General features: G+C 40.0%; 1 protein-coding gene across 3 annotated transcripts in view; it reads left to right on the top strand.

The window, feature by feature from the left end:
• Nucleotides 1-22,869, top strand: part of LOC124550935 (hypoxia up-regulated protein 1) — a 99,177-nt gene that overhangs the window by 37,333 nt on the left and 38,975 nt on the right. For all 3 annotated transcript variants that reach the window (XM_047125742.1, XM_047125741.1, XM_047125743.1), the window contains exons 5-9: nt 2,371-2,548; nt 7,648-7,834; nt 13,089-13,238; nt 15,674-15,871; nt 21,324-21,502. In XM_047125742.1, coding sequence (XP_046981698.1) covers nt 2,371-2,548; nt 7,648-7,834; nt 13,089-13,238; nt 15,674-15,871; nt 21,324-21,502 — 892 coding nt within the window. The remainder of the gene's footprint in view (nt 1-2,370; nt 2,549-7,647; nt 7,835-13,088; nt 13,239-15,673; nt 15,872-21,323; nt 21,503-22,869) is intronic.

The raw sequence follows: 22,869 nt of genomic DNA on the forward strand, positions 1-22,869 counted from the left end.
GAGTGAGTGTACATACAGTATTTAAAAGGACAAATTGAGGTAGGAAAAACTGCATTTGCACAAAATGACTTCTACTTCTCAAAATCCGTACAAATATTCACATACTTTTCCATAGGTGAACTAGTTTTTTTATACCTTATGAAAAGAAGTTTTGGTACACATTCCCACAAATACTTTGGCCTCCATGTTACTTCAAATGAAAATCTGAGAGAGCCAAATCTGGAGTGTAGGGAGGATTAGGAAGTACCTCCAACCCCTGTTTTTGAATGGTTCCTTGGGTAAGTTGGGCGATATGAGAGTGAGCATTTTCATGTAGCGATAAGGTGTCTTTTTCTTGTAAATCTGCAGTGTCTTCGTCTCAGTGCTGACTTAATATTATTTGTCAGTATATCTGAGAAGTAGGCAGCATTTATTGTGCACTAATCTTCTAATTAATCACAAGACAACACCTTGGGCATCACAAAAGATGGCCTATATGACTTTTTCCATCTATGTGCGCATTCTAAATTTCTGTTGGACAGTGAGCTGGTGTGCTTGAATTCCATTCTTTGTCTTGTGGACTGTTTCATCATACGTTAGTCTTTTTTAGAAAAAGTTCACTCCCTTTCATAGTGTTCTTTAAAAGTCTGTACACACTCTTGAGTATCGTCGCTGTGTTAACCCTTTCGGGACCCACATAGTAACTGTTTTGTTGTACTTGAGGTTGTTACTGATGAATTAGGAACTGTGCTAACTCTTACTGCAGCTGTTTTTGCTATATGTTTAACTGTAATGTGTCTGTTTTCACAAATAATGTCACCAATGTGGATAACGAGTGAAAGAGTTGATGCGTGTCCGTGGCTCGTGGTCTTGCGGTAGCGTTCTCGCTTCCCACGCATGGGGTCCTGGGTTCGATTCCCGGCGGGGTCAGGGGTTTTCTCTGCCTCGAGATGACTGGGTGTTGTGTGTCTATCATCATCATTTCATCCTCATTCACTCGCAAGTCGCCATAGTGGCGTTAAAGAACTTCTGGAGCGGCGGCCGAACCGCCCCACGAGGGGTCTCCCGACCACCAATGCCATACGCTCATTATTATTATTAGTTGATGCGTCAGCTGCCTGGCCAGGACTCTGCTTGTCAGTGTCTCAGGTTTGATTGTTTTGACTGTTCTGCCCACTTATAAAAATTTCAATGGACCATAAAACTTTCACCTTACAGTAAAAACATTTGGTAAAAGATTTTAGGTGGTTTTTAACTTTCAGAAAGCAAAAAATGGATCACTGAACATTGTTCAACAGACAAGGAAACTTGAAGTGGTGACACTATCATTAAATGCAGTATTGAGGCTATAAACAAAAAAATGTTATCTGTCAGCTGTTCTCAGCTCATCCCAGTGATGCCAACCTAAAGTAATGAAAGTACAAAACTTGTTCATTTCTACATCAGTAGTTCTATTGAAGTATTGAATGTCCTTCATAACACATTCACACGATGTTCTTGTAACCCTAGAGCAAACGCACCTGTGTGTTAAGTGTGCCAATCACAAATATTATCTTTCACTGTTCCATTGTTTTAGAACTGCAGGGCAGCGTCTAGGCCTTCATTATTGCCTCAGTTAACACAGTGATAAGTTGTGCTGTCATATATCAAAGTGATCAACAGTAATATAAAATTGACAGTGATGTAGGTGAGAGGAAATTCACAATTTGTGCTAGAAAATTACCCAGATATCTAGTTAATAGCAGATCCCACAATGAGGCAGTTGTGTAAGAGATAATTAGCAATTGAGTAAGTGGTTGGCTGGAATCTGATGCCGCTAGAGCGGCTCATTACTCCGAGGTAACACTTGCTTACAGCAACAGAGTGATGGTGTAATGAATGTTGCTATTGTTTAATGAAATAGTGACAATGTAAGTTTATTTTATTGTTGTTGAATTAAACTTAGATTAAACTATGATTTTGCTCGTACATACTTAACTTGATAACATAATGATGGGTAATATTTACATGGGTACATAGTATGCCACATGCCCAGTAGTGTTATAAAAATCAGATTGCTTGCTCTAGGGTTAAATGAGCAAGTCTGCACTTCAGCACATCTCATATGTGATGCGTAGTAATGTATCCTACTTCATAAAATATTCCTTCCCAGATTTTCCATTTTGTAAGTATAAACAGTGATGTATGTAGGGGCTGAGGAAGATTTGTCCATTCCCCTGTGAAATAGGACTATTTTTTTCTGTGTGTTCCGATCTGTTTCAGAACTAAGTTTGTTTCGAAGTTATGTTTTTATAGATCTTAGAACCAACGGTTGCTAATGCATTGATGTTGTGAATCTTCGCTCGGTGCAGTAAAGTGATTTTAAAGTCAAGTGGAACAATCTGTTTGCAGTTGCATTGAATTACGGCATATTCAGGCGGAAAGACTTCAACGAGACAGCTCAGTACATAATGTTCTACGACATGGGAGCCAGCAGCACCACAGCAACAGTTGTCAGCTACCAGATAGTCAAGACTAAGGACCGCGGCTTCGTCGAGACTAACCCGCAGCTCGCCGTACTGGGAGTTGGGTGAGACAGAGCTTCTTTTAGTTATTTTAAGTAACACAGTTGTCCATCAAGGTAACTCGCATATTGTAAATTAGTTCTGAAAGGTATTAGAGTTAAATAGTTTGAATAGTTATAACCTTATGCACCTGCCTCGTTAAATATTCTTACGCCGGCCGTGGTGGCCAAGCGGTTAAAGGCGCTACAGTCTGGAACTGCACGGCCGCTACGGTCGCAGGTTCGAATCCTGCCTCGGGCATGGATGTGTGTGATGTCCTTAGGTTAGTTAGGTTTAAGTAGTTCTAAGTTCTAGGGGACTGATGACCTTAGAAGTCAAGTCCCATAGTGCTCAGAGCCAAATATTCTTGCGGACCAGAACATTACGTCCACTGCCACCATGTTGTTGAAGGCAACCCAGTGATGTGGAAGAGTGATATCGTAAGGAACGTACAGTAAACCCCATTTTTACATTCCCACATTTTAAGTTTTCTGCTTTCTAGTTCATTTTTGTGGTCCCAACAGGTATCCTATTCTCTCAGTACAGTGCTTTCCTGCGCCATTAGCGATTCTGTGTGAAAACATTTCTCCTATTTTAAGTTTTCTTTGACATTATCATGACCTTTAACATCGGTTTGCATACAGATTTCTGCGAAAAGTGCACCATACTCCTGCTCAGCCACCCTTTGAACAAAGCAGAAAATGCGTAATATACACAAAGATATTGATCATGCAATGTACCGGTAGTGTGGTAAGCAAGACTTTTATTGTCAGCATTTTGGGTCACAGCCTGCCTTAATGATAATCACAGTTTGACGATATTGACTCTATAGTGCGTTTAAAATTAGTTGCAACTTTTGACAGTTCATTACGGAGCAAGTGGAGGAGAGCATAGTCGCCAGCGTGTGCTGAAAGACTCAGCAGGCGACGATAATGCCAGGCTTGCTTGGCGCATAGCCTGCCAGCTACCCAAGCTGACTGAATTGCAGTCTTTCTCAAATGGTTTTATAGAAGCTAAACGGTAATAAACTCTGAGTCTCGCATGTCTTACAGCTTCATTCGTCAGCTTCACGATGAATTATCTGTTGTTTCGTTAATGGCCGTAGTTACGATATTTCAGCATTAGCTAAACTACTGTAAGAAATTCTCAAAGTTTGCAGTGAAAAATAGGGGTTGCTATGAATTTGCATTTGGTGCGTGTTTGGTCATATGTTGCTCCATGAATTTTAGATAACATATTAAATTACTCTGTAAACCTTGAATGATATTGCTATCTGTCTCCCATGTTGGGAAAATGGAATGTATGTAAAGGGCTTAATCACAAAAGAACTCACCAGTGAGTAAGCCAGAATGAAATATTCGTAAATCCCTCGTATCTAATAAACTGTCAGAGATATCGAAACAAGATATTGGCAAATTATAGCACACAGAGTATGTTGCCATATGATTAATATGCGAAACTTCCATATCTGCCACAATATCCAAGCAGTTACAGATTCATTTAAAAAGAAATGATGAGATTCTGAAGGATCATCAGTAGCCTGTGAAACAAGGATTGCTGTGGGTTTTGCAACAATATAATTTATTTTTATTCTGAGAATGGGCTTTATCATAACTATAGATGTGTGTTGCCCTTAGCTGCTAGCATAATAATATGCTGTTTTAGGATTCTGCCGTAATTTCAACTGCATTAGAATGTTAGTGATATGTATACCTGTAAACTGTGCTGTGTTTAGGCAAAAGAAGCAGCAACAAGAGATGTAACATATTACTCAAAATTTGACACAGTCCTCCTTGAATCTCTCCCCCCTCCACTACATTCCTTGGTATGGTTGACAACTTGAGACCACTCCTGTCATGCAACATTTGCAATGACTTCTTTTGTCAGCATTTCAGCCTCACTGAGTGCAGATTTTCTGTTGTTTTTGCCACATTACTTTTCACCTAGGCCCATATTTCCTCTGTCGGATTTAAATGAGCATGATGTCGAAGGAATCCAGATTAAACCATGCTTTTTAGTGTTAGTCTTTTCGGCGACATGGTAGCATGGAGATTTTAGCTTGTACAGTACCACAAGTTCCATTAACTTCGCTTTACAAAAGCTAGGTTCTACTTTATCCCGTCGAACATTTCTTTGTACCTAGGAAAAAATAGCCACTTCCTTCCGCTGCATTATTGGACCTTAATCCATCACAACCGAGAAGTATTGCACATTGTCCATTACTGTTATTGTGGAATTTGGAGGAATATTTTGCAACAGAACATAGCCTTCACAGCTGGTGAAAAAGTTCTTGCACGACAACTTTTATTCAGAATTTCGTGTTCGTAAGTGCTGTGCTGTTATTATTAATGCAAAGCCAACACAAAACACTCGTTCACAATGCCTGACGACTGTAGAACACTTCACGCCAGAAAATACCACTTCACAACAAGAGCTAATGAACGTAGGTGCCTCTAATGCGTGATAACATGTGGTACAAATCAAACTGTGGAAAACCAGGGATGGAGTGTAACAATATTGGAGAAGGAAAGTTGCTACTCACCATATAGCGGAGATGCTGAGTCGTGATAGGCAAAACAAAAAGATTCACACAATAGCTTTTGGCCATTAAGGCCTTTGTTAGCATTAGTCACACATGCACATGCACACGCACACATGCTCAAACGCATCTTGCACACACATCTACAGTCTCAGACTGAGGAGGAAAGCAGCTAAGGTAAACTTACTCCAGAAGACAACTTCTCATAAGAATTCCTGTAGTGTCATACCAGATCCACAACTGATTTAGTGGTCTGAAATTGTGCAAGCCGTGTGGGGTCGAGTCAGAAAGTATTGGCTCGTTATACGTAAAGATCGAGGAATTTGAACTACAAGGACAAACCTGTTTGAAGTTGAAATGCACTGGGACTGTTAGAGGGAGGTGTGATTACCTCTTGAAGTGCAGTTTCTGTGCATCTGCTGACTTTGGAGTGGGGAGCAGGCGAAATAACCCATTCTTATGGAGTGCCCACTGGCAGTGCTTGGGTGGTGATCTGAGGACTCTACACAAAGTGACTGAGACTGCTGTGGACAGGTTGTTAAATGTGAACAATTCTGGTTGATTGTAGATCATTTTGTATACTTCTACAACCATACTAATTTGTGTGTTTTTATCCATTGTTTTGTATGAAAATAATCTGGGACACATCTTAGAAAGAAATGCTTTGGTCTTAACTTTAGAGTGGCTGAAATGGCACTAGTACTTGTAGGATGTGTAATGTTTGAATCTGAAAAAATTATTAACCTTATATGAGCTGATTGGAGACAAGTGTGACAATGTAGGTGATAAGGACAACACAGTACCCTTCACATAGCAGACATACTGCCGGAGTATTTATAAAGCAATTTAGCAATGTATTTGGGCCCACCATCACACCAGTATCCTGTTATTCGTTAATGGAAGTAGAGCCTTCTCGTCAGCCCGGAATGGGAACTGGAACTAAAGTTTTGCTTATGGTAGCTTCAAATTTTCCAGATTTCTGTGCTGCCTCCTGTAAACAAATATACCCTATGTGATCAAAAGTATCTGGACACCCCCACAAACATACGTATTTCATATTAGGTGCATTGCACTGCCAGTTACTCCATATCAGCCACCTCAGTAGTCACTAGACATTGTGAGAGAGCAGAATGGGGCACTCTGCAGAACTCACGGACTTAAAACGTGGTCAGGTGATTGGGTGGCACTTGGGTCGTACGTCTTTATGTGAGGTTTCCGCTCCTAAACGTCCCTAGGTCCACTGTTTCTGATGTGATAGTGAAGTGGAAACATGAAGGGACGCGTACTGCACAAAAGTGTACAGGCCGACCTCATCTGTTAACTGACAGAGACTGCCAACAATTTAAGAGGGTTGTCATGTTTAACCGGCAGACATCTATCCATACCATCACACAGGAATACCAACTGCATCAGGATCTACTGCAAGTACTATGACAGTTAGATGGGAGGTGATAAAACCTGAATTTCATGGTTGAGCAGCTGCTCATAAGTCACACATCATGCAGGTAAATGCCAAACAACACCTTGCTTGGTGTAAGGAGCGTAAACATTTGACGATTGAACGGTGGAAAAATGTTGTGTGGAGTGACAGATCACAGTACACAATGTGGCGATCCAATGGCAGGGTGTGGGTATGGATAATCCCCGGTGAACATCATCTGCCAGTGTGTGTAGTGCCAACAGTAAAATTCAGAGGTGGTAATGGTGTGGTGTGGTTGTGTTTTTCATGGAGGGGGCTTGCACCCCTTGTTGTTTCGCGTGACACTATCACAGCACAGGCTTACATTGATGTTTTAAGCACCTTAATGCTTCCCATTGTTGAAGAGCAATTCGGGGATGGCGATTGCATCTTTCAACACGATTGAGCACCTGTTCATAATGCACAGCCTGTGACAAAGGGGTTACACGACAATAACATCCCTGTAATGGACTTGCCTGCACAAAGTCCTGATCTGAATCCTATAGGACACCTTTGGGATGTTTTGGAATGCCGACTTCATTCCAGGCCTTACCGATGGACATGGATATCTCTCGTCAGGGCAGCACTCTGTGAATAATCGGCTGCCATTCCCCAACAAACCTGCCAGCACCTGATTCAATGTATGCTTGCGAGAGTGGAAGCTGTCATCAAGGCTAAGGGTGGGCCAACACCATATTGAATTCAAACATTACTGATGGAGGGCGTCATGAACTTGTAAGTCATTTTCAGACAGTTGTCCGGCTACTTTTGATCACATAGTGTGTATTTTCTATTATAAACAATACAAGTGAGACTGCAAATACAAAACAGGCTAAGCTCTTACTTTGAGCTCCATTTGTAATATGGTGACACTAATTTGACTCCTTCCACTGTTGATACATGATCAAATGTCAAGAGAGGATTTATTGTTGGTCAAAATTAGTGTGTCATTCAGTGTGAGGATTGTGTAAACTGTATTTTTCACATTTTTTGCTATTAAAGAAAAATTCAGTGACTTGCATATCAGTAATGTCAGGCGATAAAAGTTGCCCAGCTGTACTGTTAAATGTGAACACACAACGTGGTTTTACTGCACATGTGACTCCGCATCATATTCCCCATTCCAGATACGACCGAACATTGGGCGGCTTGGAGATGCAGCTCCGCTTACGCGACTACTTGGCGAAAAAGTTCAACGAGCAGGGAAAGACGAAGAGCGACGTGTTTGGCAGCCCCCGTGCCCTGGCGAAGCTTTTCAAGGAGGCCGGTCGATTGAAGAATGTGCTGAGTGCCAACGCCGAGCACTATGCACAGGTGAGCTCACCAGCTGTTAGGGCTCTCCGGTTCCTCGCATTTCAGTGTTTCAGAACCTTTATCTGTCCGTTGGCCGGATTTATGGCACCTTCTAGCTAGTCAGGTGGGGGGTATTTGTTCAGAATGGGTGATACTTAAAAGAACTACCAAAATATCACTGCTTCTGAATTGTATCTATTCAAATTAAAATATGTTCCGTACTAGACTGTTAAACATTTAGTAGGGTGGCAGTCACTGATAGTTTTACCTGTTCACCTTGATTTTGCAGAGCATTGAAAAAACTGTTCATTTTTATTAGAGGGCTTCCTGCCTCTGGTTTGAAAGTTCACTAATTTTAACCAGACCTATACCAATTGCGCCTCATCAGAGTAATAGGTGGCCTCAGAGTTCAGTCTCGCTACACGGGCACGGGGAGCGCTGTGTATGTTCAGAGTGTTTCTAGCAGTTTCAGAACTTTTAATTGCAGTCATCACACATCAAAAGCCATGGTTCTATCTGACCTGTGTGCTGTTAATGGTCAGAATGTATTCGTTCCTGCGGTAGTGTCAATAAGAGTGCCAACTGCCTAAGTTAAGCCCACATCATACGATGCACTTACACTGTACATCCCTGCAGCAGCGCCCCAAGCATGTGTGTGTGGAACTGCAGAAAATTCATGGCACGAATCCGTGCACTCGCACTAGACGGCAGTAACGTGTGAAACTGAAAGGGAAATGTCTGATTTCTTGTAAAGTCATTACTTTGAATTAAACATTTGAGCACTTCAGGTTCATATTTATTAAGGTACTTTTGTTGTCTTAACTTGGATATCACAGAGTTATATTGCTACCGTTCTGAATTATGGGCTCAACTGTTAGTTTTATATTATGCCTTTTGCTTCTACAGTGATATATCTAAAGTGACAGTTCTTTGCTCTGTCGATCACCCTTAGAATTACAGCAAAATGACAATGAGAAGCCAAACATCGCATTCATGTCTGGCAAAGGGAAGATGGCGAGGGGACATATTTTGTGAGAGAATTGAAGCAAGATGATGTGAAAGAATTTTGGAATTCTGAGAGATTGGACATTGCATTTTTTATGACAAGCTCCTGTGAGTGATACACGGAGGAATTTGCAGTAGTGCAAGAGGCAGTTTCATGTGTCCAGAAATAAGAATTCAACCATTTATTCATTAATTTTGTGAGCAGACTTTCTTGCTAACTATACCAAACTTCTCCTTAACTTGCTGAAATAAAGCAAAAGATGTAATTATATCAAATGTGAACTCTTATTGATGAAGGTGCTGTGTATACTAATTAAAAATAACACATGTAAAGCTACTTGCCTCTTTGCTCAGAAATAAGGCCACAAGGATTATGAAGACAGTATTTTGAATGCTACTCACCATATACCATAGATGCTGAATTGCAGATAGTCACAACAAAATATGGTAAAACAAGTAAGGTTTCGGACAAAAGTCTTCTCCCTGATTAAACCAAACACACACACACACACACACTCACACACACACACACACACACACACACACTCACACTCCTCTCTCCCACTGTCTCTGACTGCCAAGGCCAGACTGCGAGCAGCTGATTATGATGGGAGAAGCAATCAATCTGGGTGGGGGGGGGGGGGGGCAAGGAGGAGGCTGGGAGAGGGGAAGGTTAGGGGTGGGGGATGGGAAAGTGCTGCTTATGGGAGCATACAGGGGTGAGATGAAGAGAGGGTAGGGCAGCTACATGCTTTCGGTAGGTTGGAGGGGGGGGGGGGGGTGCAGAGGCAAACGAAAAGGAGAAAAGTAAAAGACTGTGAGGTGTGTTGGTGGAACAGAGGGCTTTGGAGTGCTGGAGTGGGAACAAGGAAGGGGACATGTGGGTAAAGAACAATGACTAACAAATGTTGAGGCCAGGAGGGCTATGGAAACGGAGGATATATTGCAGGGAGAGTTTGCACCTACACCTATTACTAATATAGTCATTATCCCATGCTGGATATTCTGTTGTTGGCTTGTAAAGACACCTTTACTCACTGTACACATTGGTTAGGATGCTTAATGCTTGTTTGGTCCACTCTTTTTCTATAATAAAAAGCATGCGGTACAGAGAATGCTTTTCCAAACAGCTTGCATAAGAAAAGTCTGCTGGCTGTATGAAAATTTACTCACTAGAAGTCGTGCAAGTGTCTCTAGTATAAAAACTTGAAGTTAGCTGCTGCCCACAGATGTCAACTATGATGGTACTCACTAAACAATAATGAGCACAAAGCATGCTCAGACTTCTCCCTTCTGCACACGTGTGTGTCATCTACATCTATACTCTGCAAACCACTGTGAAGTGCATGGCAGAATCTACATCCCATTGTACCAGTTGTTAGGATTTCTTCCTGTCCGTTCACGAACAGAGCGTATACAATAATTAGAATATTCTTATTCTCAAGATAGCTCTGTGAGTGATATGTAGGGTATTGTTGTATATTCCTAGTCGTCATTTAAAGACTGTTCCTGAAAATTTCTTAGTAGACTTCTGTTGGATGGTTAATGTCAGTCTTCAAGAGTCTGGTAGCTCTCTCTCTTCAGTATCTCTGTGACATTCACCCACGGGTCATAGACCTGTGACTGTTCATGCTGCACTTCTCTGTATACTTTCAATATCCCTTCTTAGTCCCATTTGGTACAGGTTCCACACACTTGAGCAGTATTCGAGAACTAGTTGCACGAGTGATTTGTAAGCAATCTCCTATGTAGATTGGTTGCACTTCCCCAGTATTCTACCATTAAATTAAAGTCGACGACTTGCTTTACCCACGACTGAGCCTATGTGATCATTAAATTTCATTTCTGTACAAAGTGTTGCACCCAGGTATTTGTGTGAGTTGGCAGATTCCAGCAGTGATTCACTGACGTTATATTCATAGGATACTATGTTTTTTCATTTTGTGAAGTTTACAATTTTACATTTCTGAACATTTAAAAAAGCTGCCAGTCTTTGCATAACTTTGAAATCTTAGCAATATCTGACTGAATATTTATGCAGCTTCTTTCAGGTAGTAGTCCATTATAGATAACTGCATCATCTTCAAAAAAATTGAGGTTCCAATTAATACTGTCTGCAAGGCTGTTAATACACAACATGAACAGCAAGGGTCCCAACACACTTCCCTGGGGCACACAAAAAGTTACTTCTACATCTGATGATGTCTTCCCAGCCAAGATAACATGTTGCGTCCTCCCTACCAAGAAGTCCTCAATTCAGTCACAAATTTCACTTGATACCTCATATGATTGTACTTTCTACAATAAGTGTGGGTGTGGTACCGAGTCAGATGCTTTTTGGAAATGAATAAGTACTTTATCTACCTGCCTGCCTTGATTGAAGGCTTTCAATGTCAGCTTTGAGTGTTATTGCTGTCTACTGCATGTGTGTGGATTTGCAGGGTTTTAGAACTGGTATCTATTTCTGAGAATGGATAATGTGTCTGCTAATTTCTTCATTCCATGTGCGCTATCGCCAGATGGCTGTTGCGCTATATCTGTACCGTTTGTGGCTGACTGTCGTCTGACCTGCCCATTAGCCCATTATGATGCCACAGCAATATGTGCAGGACCTGCCGTCTTCCCGTCAGGTCGCTTGCAGAGCTTACTCAGGATGGATTGCCTACGTGCTGTGTGGCCTTTTGCTCATATTCAGTGTGTGCACTTAGCGTATTCTATGGCCCGGCTGCCTGACTGCTCGCACGAGCTGTTTGCCCACTGTCGCCCAACTTTACCTGCAGGCAGGTGTTTTAGAGCTGGAAAAACCTAGCCTGTGCGCAGAGTCATTCCGCTGTGAGAGTCATTTCGCCATTCCTGTGTGAACCGGAGATGTGTTCACAGCTCCCAGTGTTGTGGAGCTATGTTGTGAACAGCACTCATGTATCCTGCAAGTTTGGTATACTGTAAGACAGTGAAGAGTCGAAATCATTCAGCTTTTTGTGTAGTTGCTTGTGGTTGTCAAAAACAAATAAGAGAGTAATCTTCTTAGTTGTGGTGTAATTTTCTGTTAGATATGAAAGTAACAAAAAGTTCTCATGATGTTGAGTAACAGTTGTGCAGCTTCAGGGCTGACTCTACACTACATGACATGGTAGTGGTATAAGAACTTGTAGTGTTTTACTCGATAATGGTGTGAAAGCTGAAATCCAGGTACTGCAAAGAAAAATACAGTAATATTTTATTCTTTCCTTAAAAAAGCTTGCAGCATAGTGGAATATGTTTAGTTAAACATTGTTTCAAAGCAATTACATGTAACCTGAGAAAATGTTTGGAGAAAAAGCAACCAGAAGTAGATTTATTGATACACGTACAAAGTGCTACAGTAATGTGAACAATTTCGCAAGCTTTGGCACACTTGTGGCCTGCACGGAACGTATTTATAATTTAATAGGCATGTGGAACCTGTTATTTGATCTTAACTTGAGTGTTGTAACTAATCACTTGTAATTAAAAGTTGAGCTAGTTTCTAGTATGGTAACTCTGTATTTTGAACCGAGAGCAACTACTTGCTGGTATATGTGTCGTATGCTAAACATCATTTGGCTAAGTGCTGTGTGTTCCACTCGGGTATAGAACAGATTCTTTTTAAGTGTTATACACGCAGCTGTGACAATGCCGCAATCCCAGTGAGTAGCAGCTCTCGGTGCAGAAAATGGTATTCGTGTAAATGCCTATCTTCAGTGGCTCGAAAACTGGCTAACGGTTCAAATAAAGAGTGAAAAAAAAATTATGAAGAGAAGTAAATAATGCAAATGTAAAAAAGGGAAGAACCATTTTGTGTTGTGGCTTGAGAGGGGTCGGAGTTTGCTCCTTTTGCTTTTCAACCTACACAGACCTGCCACTGTCTCCTGTCCAATTAAGTGGAGAGGGAGCAGTAGTGTCTTAGTGCAGTACTGGAACTTCACCTCCAGAAAGTATCGCGTAGCCATTCAGTCTCCTGTATAATTTTAGTTTTCTCAATTGAATTACTTATTTGCTAAAAGTAATTGTAAGGCTCAGGTGAAATATTTAAGGTAAATGAAACACTTTGTGAATACTTTTCATGCTGGCAATTAGTTTTTTGTCAAATGCCTTATTAGCTTGAATGTATAGTTCCTCGTAATTATTTCATATACTGTGTTTTAAAGCACACAACGTTTTTATAATCTTATGACATGAAAAAAGCTCTTTTAAGTAGTCAGATTTTTTGACACAATTTCCTACTACACTGTGTATTTGTTAACATTCGCAGGTGGAGGGTCTTTTGGACGACGTGGATTTCAAACTGCTGGTGACGCGCGACATTTTCGAAGAGCTGTGTGCGGATCTGTTTGATAGGATACAAAAGCCAGTAGAACAAGCTCTCAAGGCATCTGGGCTCGACATGAATGTCATCAGTCAGGTTTGTAGACTTGCAGAATTTTTATTACCATACTACACTAATTAATTAGTTAATTAATATACTGTATTTACTCGAATCTAAGCTGCACTTTTTTTCCGGTTTTTGTGATTAAAAAAACTGCCTGCGGCTTAGAATTGAGTGCAAAGTAAGCGGAAGTTCTGAAAAATGTTGGTAGGTGCCGTCACAACTAACTTCTGCCGTCAAATATATGTAGCGCTACACAGGGATGCTTTGCAGGCACAAAGATAAATACTGGCACTAAAACCACTGTGTCATTAAATAAATTAAAATAAAAAAAGGTGGAAGATGAGCTTTTTTCTCCACCCTGACTTTCGACCACTGCATTTTCATACATTATGCAACGAAGTAAATACAAATTTCGTATTGTTCATCTTTGAATGTAGCAGCATTTCAATGTACTACGAAAATCAGACTGGCAAGATTGCTGGGGATGTTTGTCAATATGGCCAACTCTACGTTCTCAGTTTTTATTACCTGTGAGAAGAGATGGGTGCTAATAGGAACTATTATGAATTGTGAATCACATGCAGTATTCACTTCACCACAAGAATAATATGAATATAAACATTTTGCCATGTATTCTTTCGTGTTTGCTGCTGTCTCATTTAAATCCTGTTTGCCTAATAAACTACGAAACTAGAGTGAGACAACAGCAAACATGGAAGAATATACATATCATATCATGTCATGTTTATATTCGTATTATTCTTATGCGTAATAGTGATAGTCAGAAATGAAGCACGGCAATTGACTAGATTTTTAAATCTAAGATGACTCTAATTTCTGTGCAGAATGTAATGTACTAAAGAGGCGTCTGCAAAGATTTTCAAACGGAGAAAAATTTTCGCTAAACTCTCGTTCAGAACATCTTCTATCATACACAGTCTATTATTTGGTTCTTGTTGATCATTATCAAATAAAGCAGCAGTGTAAGTAATAACAAATAGCAGTCTCTTGCCATTGTTTCTCTAATGAGACAATTCCTCGCTTTTTTTAAAATTGTAAGCGGCGGTAGCGTGCACAAAAGCAAGATATGCTGTGAACGCAACAGACCGTAAACACTCATTATCAGAATGTGACAAACAATGCATGACACAGTACAGTAATGCATTTTTGGCTTAGAGTGACGTAAACACCTATAACAGAGAGAACGGCACTTATCAGATCAAAGAAAAATAAGCAATCGATTCAAACCAGACGAAACACGTGAAAAAGGAAGGGTACCCGTATAAATACGGATGGAGCGCCTGACACATAGCAATGGCTACCTGGTAAAGCTTAACTGCTAAGCTTACGATTAGAACCAAACTACTGTAACTGTGTTGTCATTTATTCGACCTAATTGTCTCATTACAATGGACCATCTTTGTTTAGATTTGGAGGTGCGGCCTAAAACTTTTCTCCCCCCTTGAATTTCGGTTCTCAAATTTCAGGTGCGGCTTAGATTCGAGTGCGGCTAAGATTCGAGTAAATACAGTAAATAACAGAAAATATAGGAATGGAGCAGACCTTCATGTGTTGTCCTCTCGCTCTGCCTCTGCCTCTCACTTTTTAATACTGATGGGTAGATAGGTGTTGGTGGGTGGAAGGGGGGGGGGGGGGGTGGATTATCAGAAGGACATACATTTGTGCATCTGCATGCATTAATCAGTAACAGGTTGAGCATGTGTCATCCTTAACTTTTGTTTAAATTGACTGTGTTTGCAGTAACATAATGACGGTAAAGATGACATGGATTTGCAGACCGGCACAGTGAGAAAATTGTAACATATAAATTTTTGGCCATAGCCTTCTTCAGAAGAGAAATGCGCACATATGTTAGACAAGCAAGCACATCACACACGACTGCTGCCTCGGCCTCTCTCTTCTTTGTACCTGAACAGCTGCGTGGATGAGGGCGAGAGTTGTGGGCCAGGATACAGTGAATCATTTCTCATAATTTGTCAGAGACTAGCATCAGCCAAACGTCTGATTCGCTTTCATCTGCATAGGTTAGTATTAATAATGCAATGGAGTGTTTGGACTGCTGCCATATACAGTGTGTAGTAGTTTTGTACCGTCGAGAAAGGTCTTATTACAGTAATGTATTTAACGACGTGACACACGAGGAAGCACTGTGCCTGTGACATCAGGATTCACATCTCGGTACTCACTTCCCACACTGTAGTGCTACAAGTAACTCCTTTGTTCCTTTCCTCGACATCAACTTGCAGACAACGGTCATACGATGTAGTGCCGATGCGAGATTTGTTTAAATCTATAGGGACATTTTTGCACGATCGAACCTTCCTGGCACTTCTCGTGGTACCAACATTTCCTGACATGATGACACTCCATACGGCCGAGAGTAGACACCTCGGCTCGGGCGAAGTGGTACCCCAGGAGGAGATGTATGATCGGTTTTGTAATTGCAGGTAATCCTTGTGGGGGCTGGGACACGCGTGCCGAAGGTGCAGGAGCGGCTGGCAGCAGCGGTGGGCCTCGAGCTGGGGAAAAGCATCAACACGGACGAAGCGGCAGCTCTAGGAGCCGTCTACAAGGCAGCTGACCTCAGCACTGGCTTCAAGGTCAAGAAGTTCCTCACTAAGGATGCCGTCCTCTTCCCCATCCAGGTGAGCTTGGCTCAGATACTATAGTCCAATTAAAATTACGTGACAGTTTGTCTCTCGCTTATCGCTACTGTGTGTGTAATTGTGGACCAATGTTGAAGGGGGCCACTGCGAGCTATGACAGAAATGGAAGGTGCTCTGTTGACAGACAATTTTTAAGTGACCAATGGCTGAACTGAGGTAGACGATGGGTTTTGTAGCCCTAAACTAACCACAATCTTGTGGTGTGCAGTTTAACTGAGAAAACTGCGATCAACAATCTGTGGCCGAATCGATTGCTTTGTTCACGACACTTGACTACCCTGTATGAGTAAACTCGAGACAGAAAAATTTATTCTGCAGTAGGATTTCAGTTCTAACGGTGAAAGCAAAACACAGTAAGAAAGAAAGCCAGACATGGAATTGGAAGTGAATTAATTGTTGTGGTAATTCGGCAACAGCGAATGGTACGGGCATGATGTTAACTACTTTCATTGGTGGAAACTAACTACAACGTATGAAGTGTCAGCTATCACGTAATTTTTACCAGATTATAGTCTGAAAGAGAAGACAGCAAGCTTCCATTTATCTTCTGAGACTGCACGAAGAACCAAAGAAAACTATAGTAGCTCGCACTTTTCCCGTCGGCGACACAGTTTCCTTTACTACTACTACTACTACTACTACTACTACTACTACTACTTACCCTATTTTTACCTTGCTTTTCATTATTGTTCAGATAACTACCACGTTTTATGGACTATAAGATGCAGTTTTTTCATACAAAATTTGCCTTCGAAATTAAAATGCATCTTATACTTGAAATTAATATTAAAATGTCCAGCGTTCGGTTTAAAATTCCCACAAGTCTTAAAAATGGCCATATATTTGATGCTGTGGGAAACCTATCCCTATCTGGCAACATTGGAATCAGCAAGCAGCAGCCGTACACTGAAGTGATACGCATGGATTGTGGCAATTCACAAGCTTGCTAATGCTGTCTACCTCCTGCTGTGCCATCAGAAACCCAGAACACTGTCTAGTCTATGATGTGTTATTGCAGTCTGCTAGTGAACTTGATTTGAAAGTGATTTGGGTTATTGGCAACAGTAAAATATTTTGTTAGTAGCTAGTTTTATAATGCAAAAAATAAAAGGTATTCATATGATGCAGGCTATAAATTGAAAGTAATAGCACATGCAGAGCATGGAAACAGCAGTCAAGTGGCGTTTTAGTCCTACACCAACAGGAAAAACCATTTGTGATTGGTGGACTAGTAAAGGAGAACTGGTGGGGGGGGGGGGGGGGAGGAATGGCAGGACTAAATGTGTAAATAGATGACTGAATGCAAAATGGCCAAAACTAGAAGATAACGTATTGAAATGGATTAAAGGACACTTTCAAAATGGCACTAGAATTAATGCAGAAATGATTCAAATACGCACTTTTCAAGTTAGCACTACAGTGGAACTTAAGACTGTAACGGTGGAGCTGGTTGATGCTACACATTTATAAAGTGTCATGGACATAGCATGTGAACCAAAACCTAAATGTGTCAGAAAATGCCACAAGAGGATGAAGAGAAAATATCTTTCCATCACTTTATTTGCCAACTTCAAAAGAAAGCCAGTGTGGAACTAAGCCAAGTAGCGAATGTGAACAAAACTCTTCTGACATTTTATGTTCTGCATAACAGAACTGTTGCTTTGAAAGGTGCTAAAACTCAAACTATAAAAACTGTTGGACATGAAAAAATGCACTACAATGCTGTCCTTTGATGTTCTGATGGTGCTAGACTTAACCCTGTGATCATTTTGAAGTGAAAAACAATGGGAGAACCTTCTGAAATACCACCAGGTGGTGGTGGTGGTGGTGGTGGTGGTGGTGGTGTACATGACATGGGTTGAACAGATGAGGCTGGTATGAAATTACGTATTAACAGAGTGTGGGAAAGAAGGAAAAGGTGTTTAATTGAAGAAGTGTTCTCGTGCTAGATCAGTTTGGTAGTCACTTGAAAAATTCTGTTAAAGAGAAATTGAGACAGGGAAATACAGAGCTTGCTGTTATTCTGGACTTACTTCACAATTCCAACTTTGACCTTTAAAATGACCTACAACGAAACAAGTGTGTCAGGAGATAAAACAGGCATGGTCTAGAGTGAGATAACATTATTATTATTATTATATAGGGGCATTCCAATCGAACAAACCATATACTTGGCCCCAACCAATAACAAGGAAGTCAAAAACATAGTAATGTCATTAAAAAAATACAAAATCAGCAGGCTATGATGGATTGTCTATCAGTACACTGAAAAGATGCATAGACAACATATCTGATGCCATGGCCACAGCAGTAAATGATGTAATTGCATCAGGTTGTTTCCCAGATAGTCTAAAGACAGCACAAGTAACCCCGATTCACAAGAATGGTGATAAATCTAAAATTGAAAACTACCGCCCCATCTCAATCTTACCTGCATTTTCTAAGGTAGTTGAGAAAGTTATTTATACTAGACTAATGACATTCCTGAGTCAACACAATTTAATATTTCAAAATCAGAATGGCTTTATGAAAAACAAGTCAACATCAGTAGCAGCAGCACAATTAATAGACAAAATAATAGTGGCCATAGAGAACAAAGAGTATGTAACTGGAGTGTTCCTTGATCTAGAAAAAGCTTTTGATTGTGTCAACATCACCATATTACTTGACAAGCTGTGGAACCTGGGTATCAGAGGAACTGGCTATGAGCTAATAAAATCGTATATGAGCAATAGAAAACAATTTGTCATGCTTAAAAGAAACAGTGGGTCTTACAAATCTAAAATTACTGATATCAAATATGGAGTGCCTCAAGGTTCTGTCTTGGGACCCCTCCTTTTCTTGATTTATGTTAATGATATACAGTATTGTTCTCCTAACTGTACAAAAATATTGTATGCAGATGACACATCAATAGTGTGTAAACACAGACTATGAGAGTCTGGAGGTACAGTGCAACAGTGTAACTAATCAAATAGTCAAGTATTTTAATGAAAGCCATCTAAATGTAAGTGCTTCAAAGACTGCAATGATGGAATTTAACACAAGGAAACAAATAGAATTTGACATGAAATTATCCATAGGAAATGACATTGTAAAAAAGGAAAAATGGACAAAGTTCTTGGGAATTACAATCCAGGACAGCCTCAAATGGGACATGCATATTGATTCCTTAGCATGTAAGCTGTCGAAGAATGTGTTTGCTATAAATATGATTAGCAAATATTGTAAGGACATGTGTGTACTAAAAACTGCTTATCATGCCCTATCCTCATCAAACTTAAACTATGCTGTAGAAATATGGGGTGCAACAACTCAAGCCAACCTAAGTACATAATTAATACTACAGAAAAAAGTTATCAGAATTATTTGTGGTGCCAAACCTCGAGAATCATGTCGGAATCTGTTCCCAAAATTAGGTGTGCTTACCATTATAGGTGTATACATATTGAAAGTTATATTGCGTGTGAAAACAATAAATCCAAATTTCAACTGTGACCTGCACCAGTATGATACAAGGCAAAAGTTCAGATACTATGTAAATAGCCACAGAACAGCTTTATATGAAAAAAATGCACTTCATGCTGGGCTGAAGCTAGCCAATGCCCTACCAAAAAGTCTCACAGCCCTTCCCACTAACAAATTAAAAGATCAGCTAAAAAGAATTCTAATTGAAAACCCTTTTTATTCCCTAGACGAGTATTATATCCATATGAAAAGTGCTTCATAAGTATGCCAAGCTCATAGTTTTAAGTAACCTACAACTAATATAATGTTGATAAAAACAGTATTTGTAATATCGTGATTGTCTACTACCAAATGTAAAATCCATCAAAATGTAAAATTTATTAATACAAATAGATCTTTAGTTTGTAATTTATAAACTGACGTATTCAGAAGAATAATCTGTATGATGTCCTGAAACTGTATTATTTCTAGGGATTGTATTTGATTATTCGATGTTGAATAAATATTATTATTATTATTATTTTTATTATTATTAAATCTTTCAAAAAGTGTGGCATAAGTAACGCCTTCGATTGCAATGAAGACCATCGTATATATGAATAGGACAGTGATGATGAAGAAGAAGAAGAAGAAGAAGAAGAAGAAGAAAGTTCATATGACAATTTTTAGGGACTTTTAAAGGTCAGTTTGGTATTATAAACTAAGGGATTTTTAGTGTGGCTTTGCAATCTAATAATGAAAAAGGTAAAAATGTTGTTTTTGAAAAATAATTGCAGAAAAACTAAGGTGCATCTTACAATCTGTGATACACAGTATTCGAAAATGGCCTTGGTGTCTGAAACTGGCCATGGTGTTTGAAAATAAAATGCAAATGGTGCCACTATGTTTTTCCAAATATTGTAGTCAAGTTAGTATTGTAGTTGTAAGGCAGTGTTTGCTTTGTTATTTTTGCATTCATCCCATTGATATAGAGCAGGTGGCAATTTTTTCCAGTGCTCACAAATTTTTATTTGAGACCTATAGGAGGAAAAACATTTGTTAGTATTGTTGTTGTGGTACCAATTGCTTCCATTGTGTACCTGACTTTTCTCAGTATGGTAGTGAGATGATAAAAAAATGGTGTTGCCTATCATGTAAAACATGGTGCTGTTACATTTAAAGAAAATTATCAGCAACCAGAAAGCAGAAGCCAAGCTTGGAGAGCATATTGCAGATCTGGAAGGATGGAAGATAAGGAAAGATTTTTAAAATTACATTATAAAAAGGATAATCCAGAATATATGCTTTTAAGGGAAACTACTGTTTACTGAATTTACAAAACATGTTGCATGTCACATTTCAAAGAGCACTGCACTACTTTGCACAATACTTGTCAGAAACTGAAATTACTTACAAAATTACACGTAAGACGCTGTGCTCCTTATCATTGGCTTTCCGGTCAGTACTGGGAAGTAATTTTCAAATTTATCTTTTTCGTCACTCACTTTTTTCTTGACAATGTTTCGCATTTTCCTGAGAGTCAAAACAGTTTTAAATGAATAGAGCTTATGAGACTAGATTATAGGAAGAGGGCAAAGCAAAAAATATAGACAGAAAATTGGCTGTGAATGCATTACAAGGATAGAGTCTTCGCTTGTACCCAGAAGTGAATAGACAGTAAGTATTTCTGGGATGATAAACAGTAGGATTTGGGACACAATATAGCCTTCTGGTGGTAAAAAATGAGATATTTGTACTAATGTATTCTAGAGAAAAATATTCATTAGAATTGTTGCAATATACTTAAGGTTTTGTACCCTTGCTTTTTTTTTTTTTTTTTTTTTTTTTTTTTTTTTTTTTTTTTTTTTTTTTTTTTTTTTTTTTAAAGTGTACGTGGATAATTACACACACACACACACACACACACACACACACACACACACAAATTCCTTATGTAAGTGTTGTGTAATTGCTCTTCTTTCAGGTGGTGTTTGAACGAGAATTAGAAAATAGTGCTGGAACAAAACAGATTCGTCGAACCCTCTTTGGCCCGATGAATCCCTATCCGCAGAAGAAAGTGCTCACATTCAATAAGCATATGAATGACTTTTCGTTCTATGTAGGCTATGGGGACCTTGATAGTCTTCCTGAACACGAGATACGGTAAGTAGTCCACACATTATTTGTGAATTTTACAGTAATAGAAATGCAGGAGGGAAACAATTAATGAGGATGAGGTAATGTAACTAGTTTTTGCAAATGAATGACGTACGATAATTATATCTAAAAACAAAGATGATGTAACTTACCAAACAAAAGCGTTCGTATGTTGATAGAGACACTCACACTCACACACACACACACACACACACACACACACACACACACACACACACACACAAATTCCTTATGTAAATGTTGATATGTCTGCTTGTGTGCCCATATGTGCCGATGGATATGTGCGTGTGTGCGAGTGTATTCCTGTCCCTTTTTCCCCCTAAGTAAGTCTTTCTGCTCCCGGGATTCTTCCTTACCCTCTCCCTTAAAGCCCACATCCTTTCGTCTTTCCCTCTCTTTCCTGATGAAGCAACCGTGGGTTGCGAAAGCTCGAATTGTGTGTGTGTGTGTGTGTGTGTGTGTGTGTGTGTGTGTGTGTAACATACCTACACTTTAGTTTGGTAAGTTACATCATCTTTGTTTTTAGATATATTTTTCCCACGAGGAATGTTTCCCTCTATTATATACATACGATAATTACTGAGATTCAGAAAATCCGACCAGCTTACCATTCCCCCCAACTCTCACTCCAACCCCCCAACTTCCACATGGCAGTTCTACTTTGGCCAGTTCCTGTACAGTGGCAGTTAAGTGTTTAATTACCTACTTGTTGGGCTGTTACCAGGGGATTAGCAGCTCTTATGATGGTATTGTATCCTGTTTCTCATGTGTCCTGGCAGTGTCTAAGTATCTACTGTCTGTCACCTCACTAGGGCAGTGATACTAGAGCTAAAGCTTCTCCAGCTGCAAAGATGTTGCCTGACAGGTTTGTGTCACTGACTTAGGTCTGTATCGTCATCGTCAATTTTGCTCCATTTGGATTTGGCTGTTGCTACCAGTGTATCATTGGGGCAGGGCTGGGCGCTATCCCATCCAGAACTTCAGTCTTCTCGATTGGAGTCTAAAGTGAGAATCCTGTCACCTGGTGGCATCAAGAAACATCTCAAGTGTGGTGAGATTAGTATCACACGGGGCGAGCATACTCTCTTCCTGAGTAACAACAGGCTAAAGTCAGCTACCGGAACCTGAGACGCCTCGCTCGTCAACTCGCAACGTCGAGTTTTCGTAAGATATTGTTTTGTACCGAGACGTTAGTCACGTTGCTCCTCAAATGCCAGATTCTTATAGAGAATAACTCTGAGGTACTTAGGAATAGAGTAATAAGATTCACTTATTACGGCTGATCTGTTATTGAGGAAGCTCAGTGTTGAGAAATGCTCTTAACTGCAGTTACCAAGGTGGTGCTCCGTTTT

Source organism: Schistocerca americana, chromosome 9, assembly GCF_021461395.2.
Source record: "Schistocerca americana isolate TAMUIC-IGC-003095 chromosome 9, iqSchAmer2.1, whole genome shotgun sequence".
Taxonomy (NCBI): domain Eukaryota; kingdom Metazoa; phylum Arthropoda; class Insecta; order Orthoptera; family Acrididae; genus Schistocerca; species Schistocerca americana.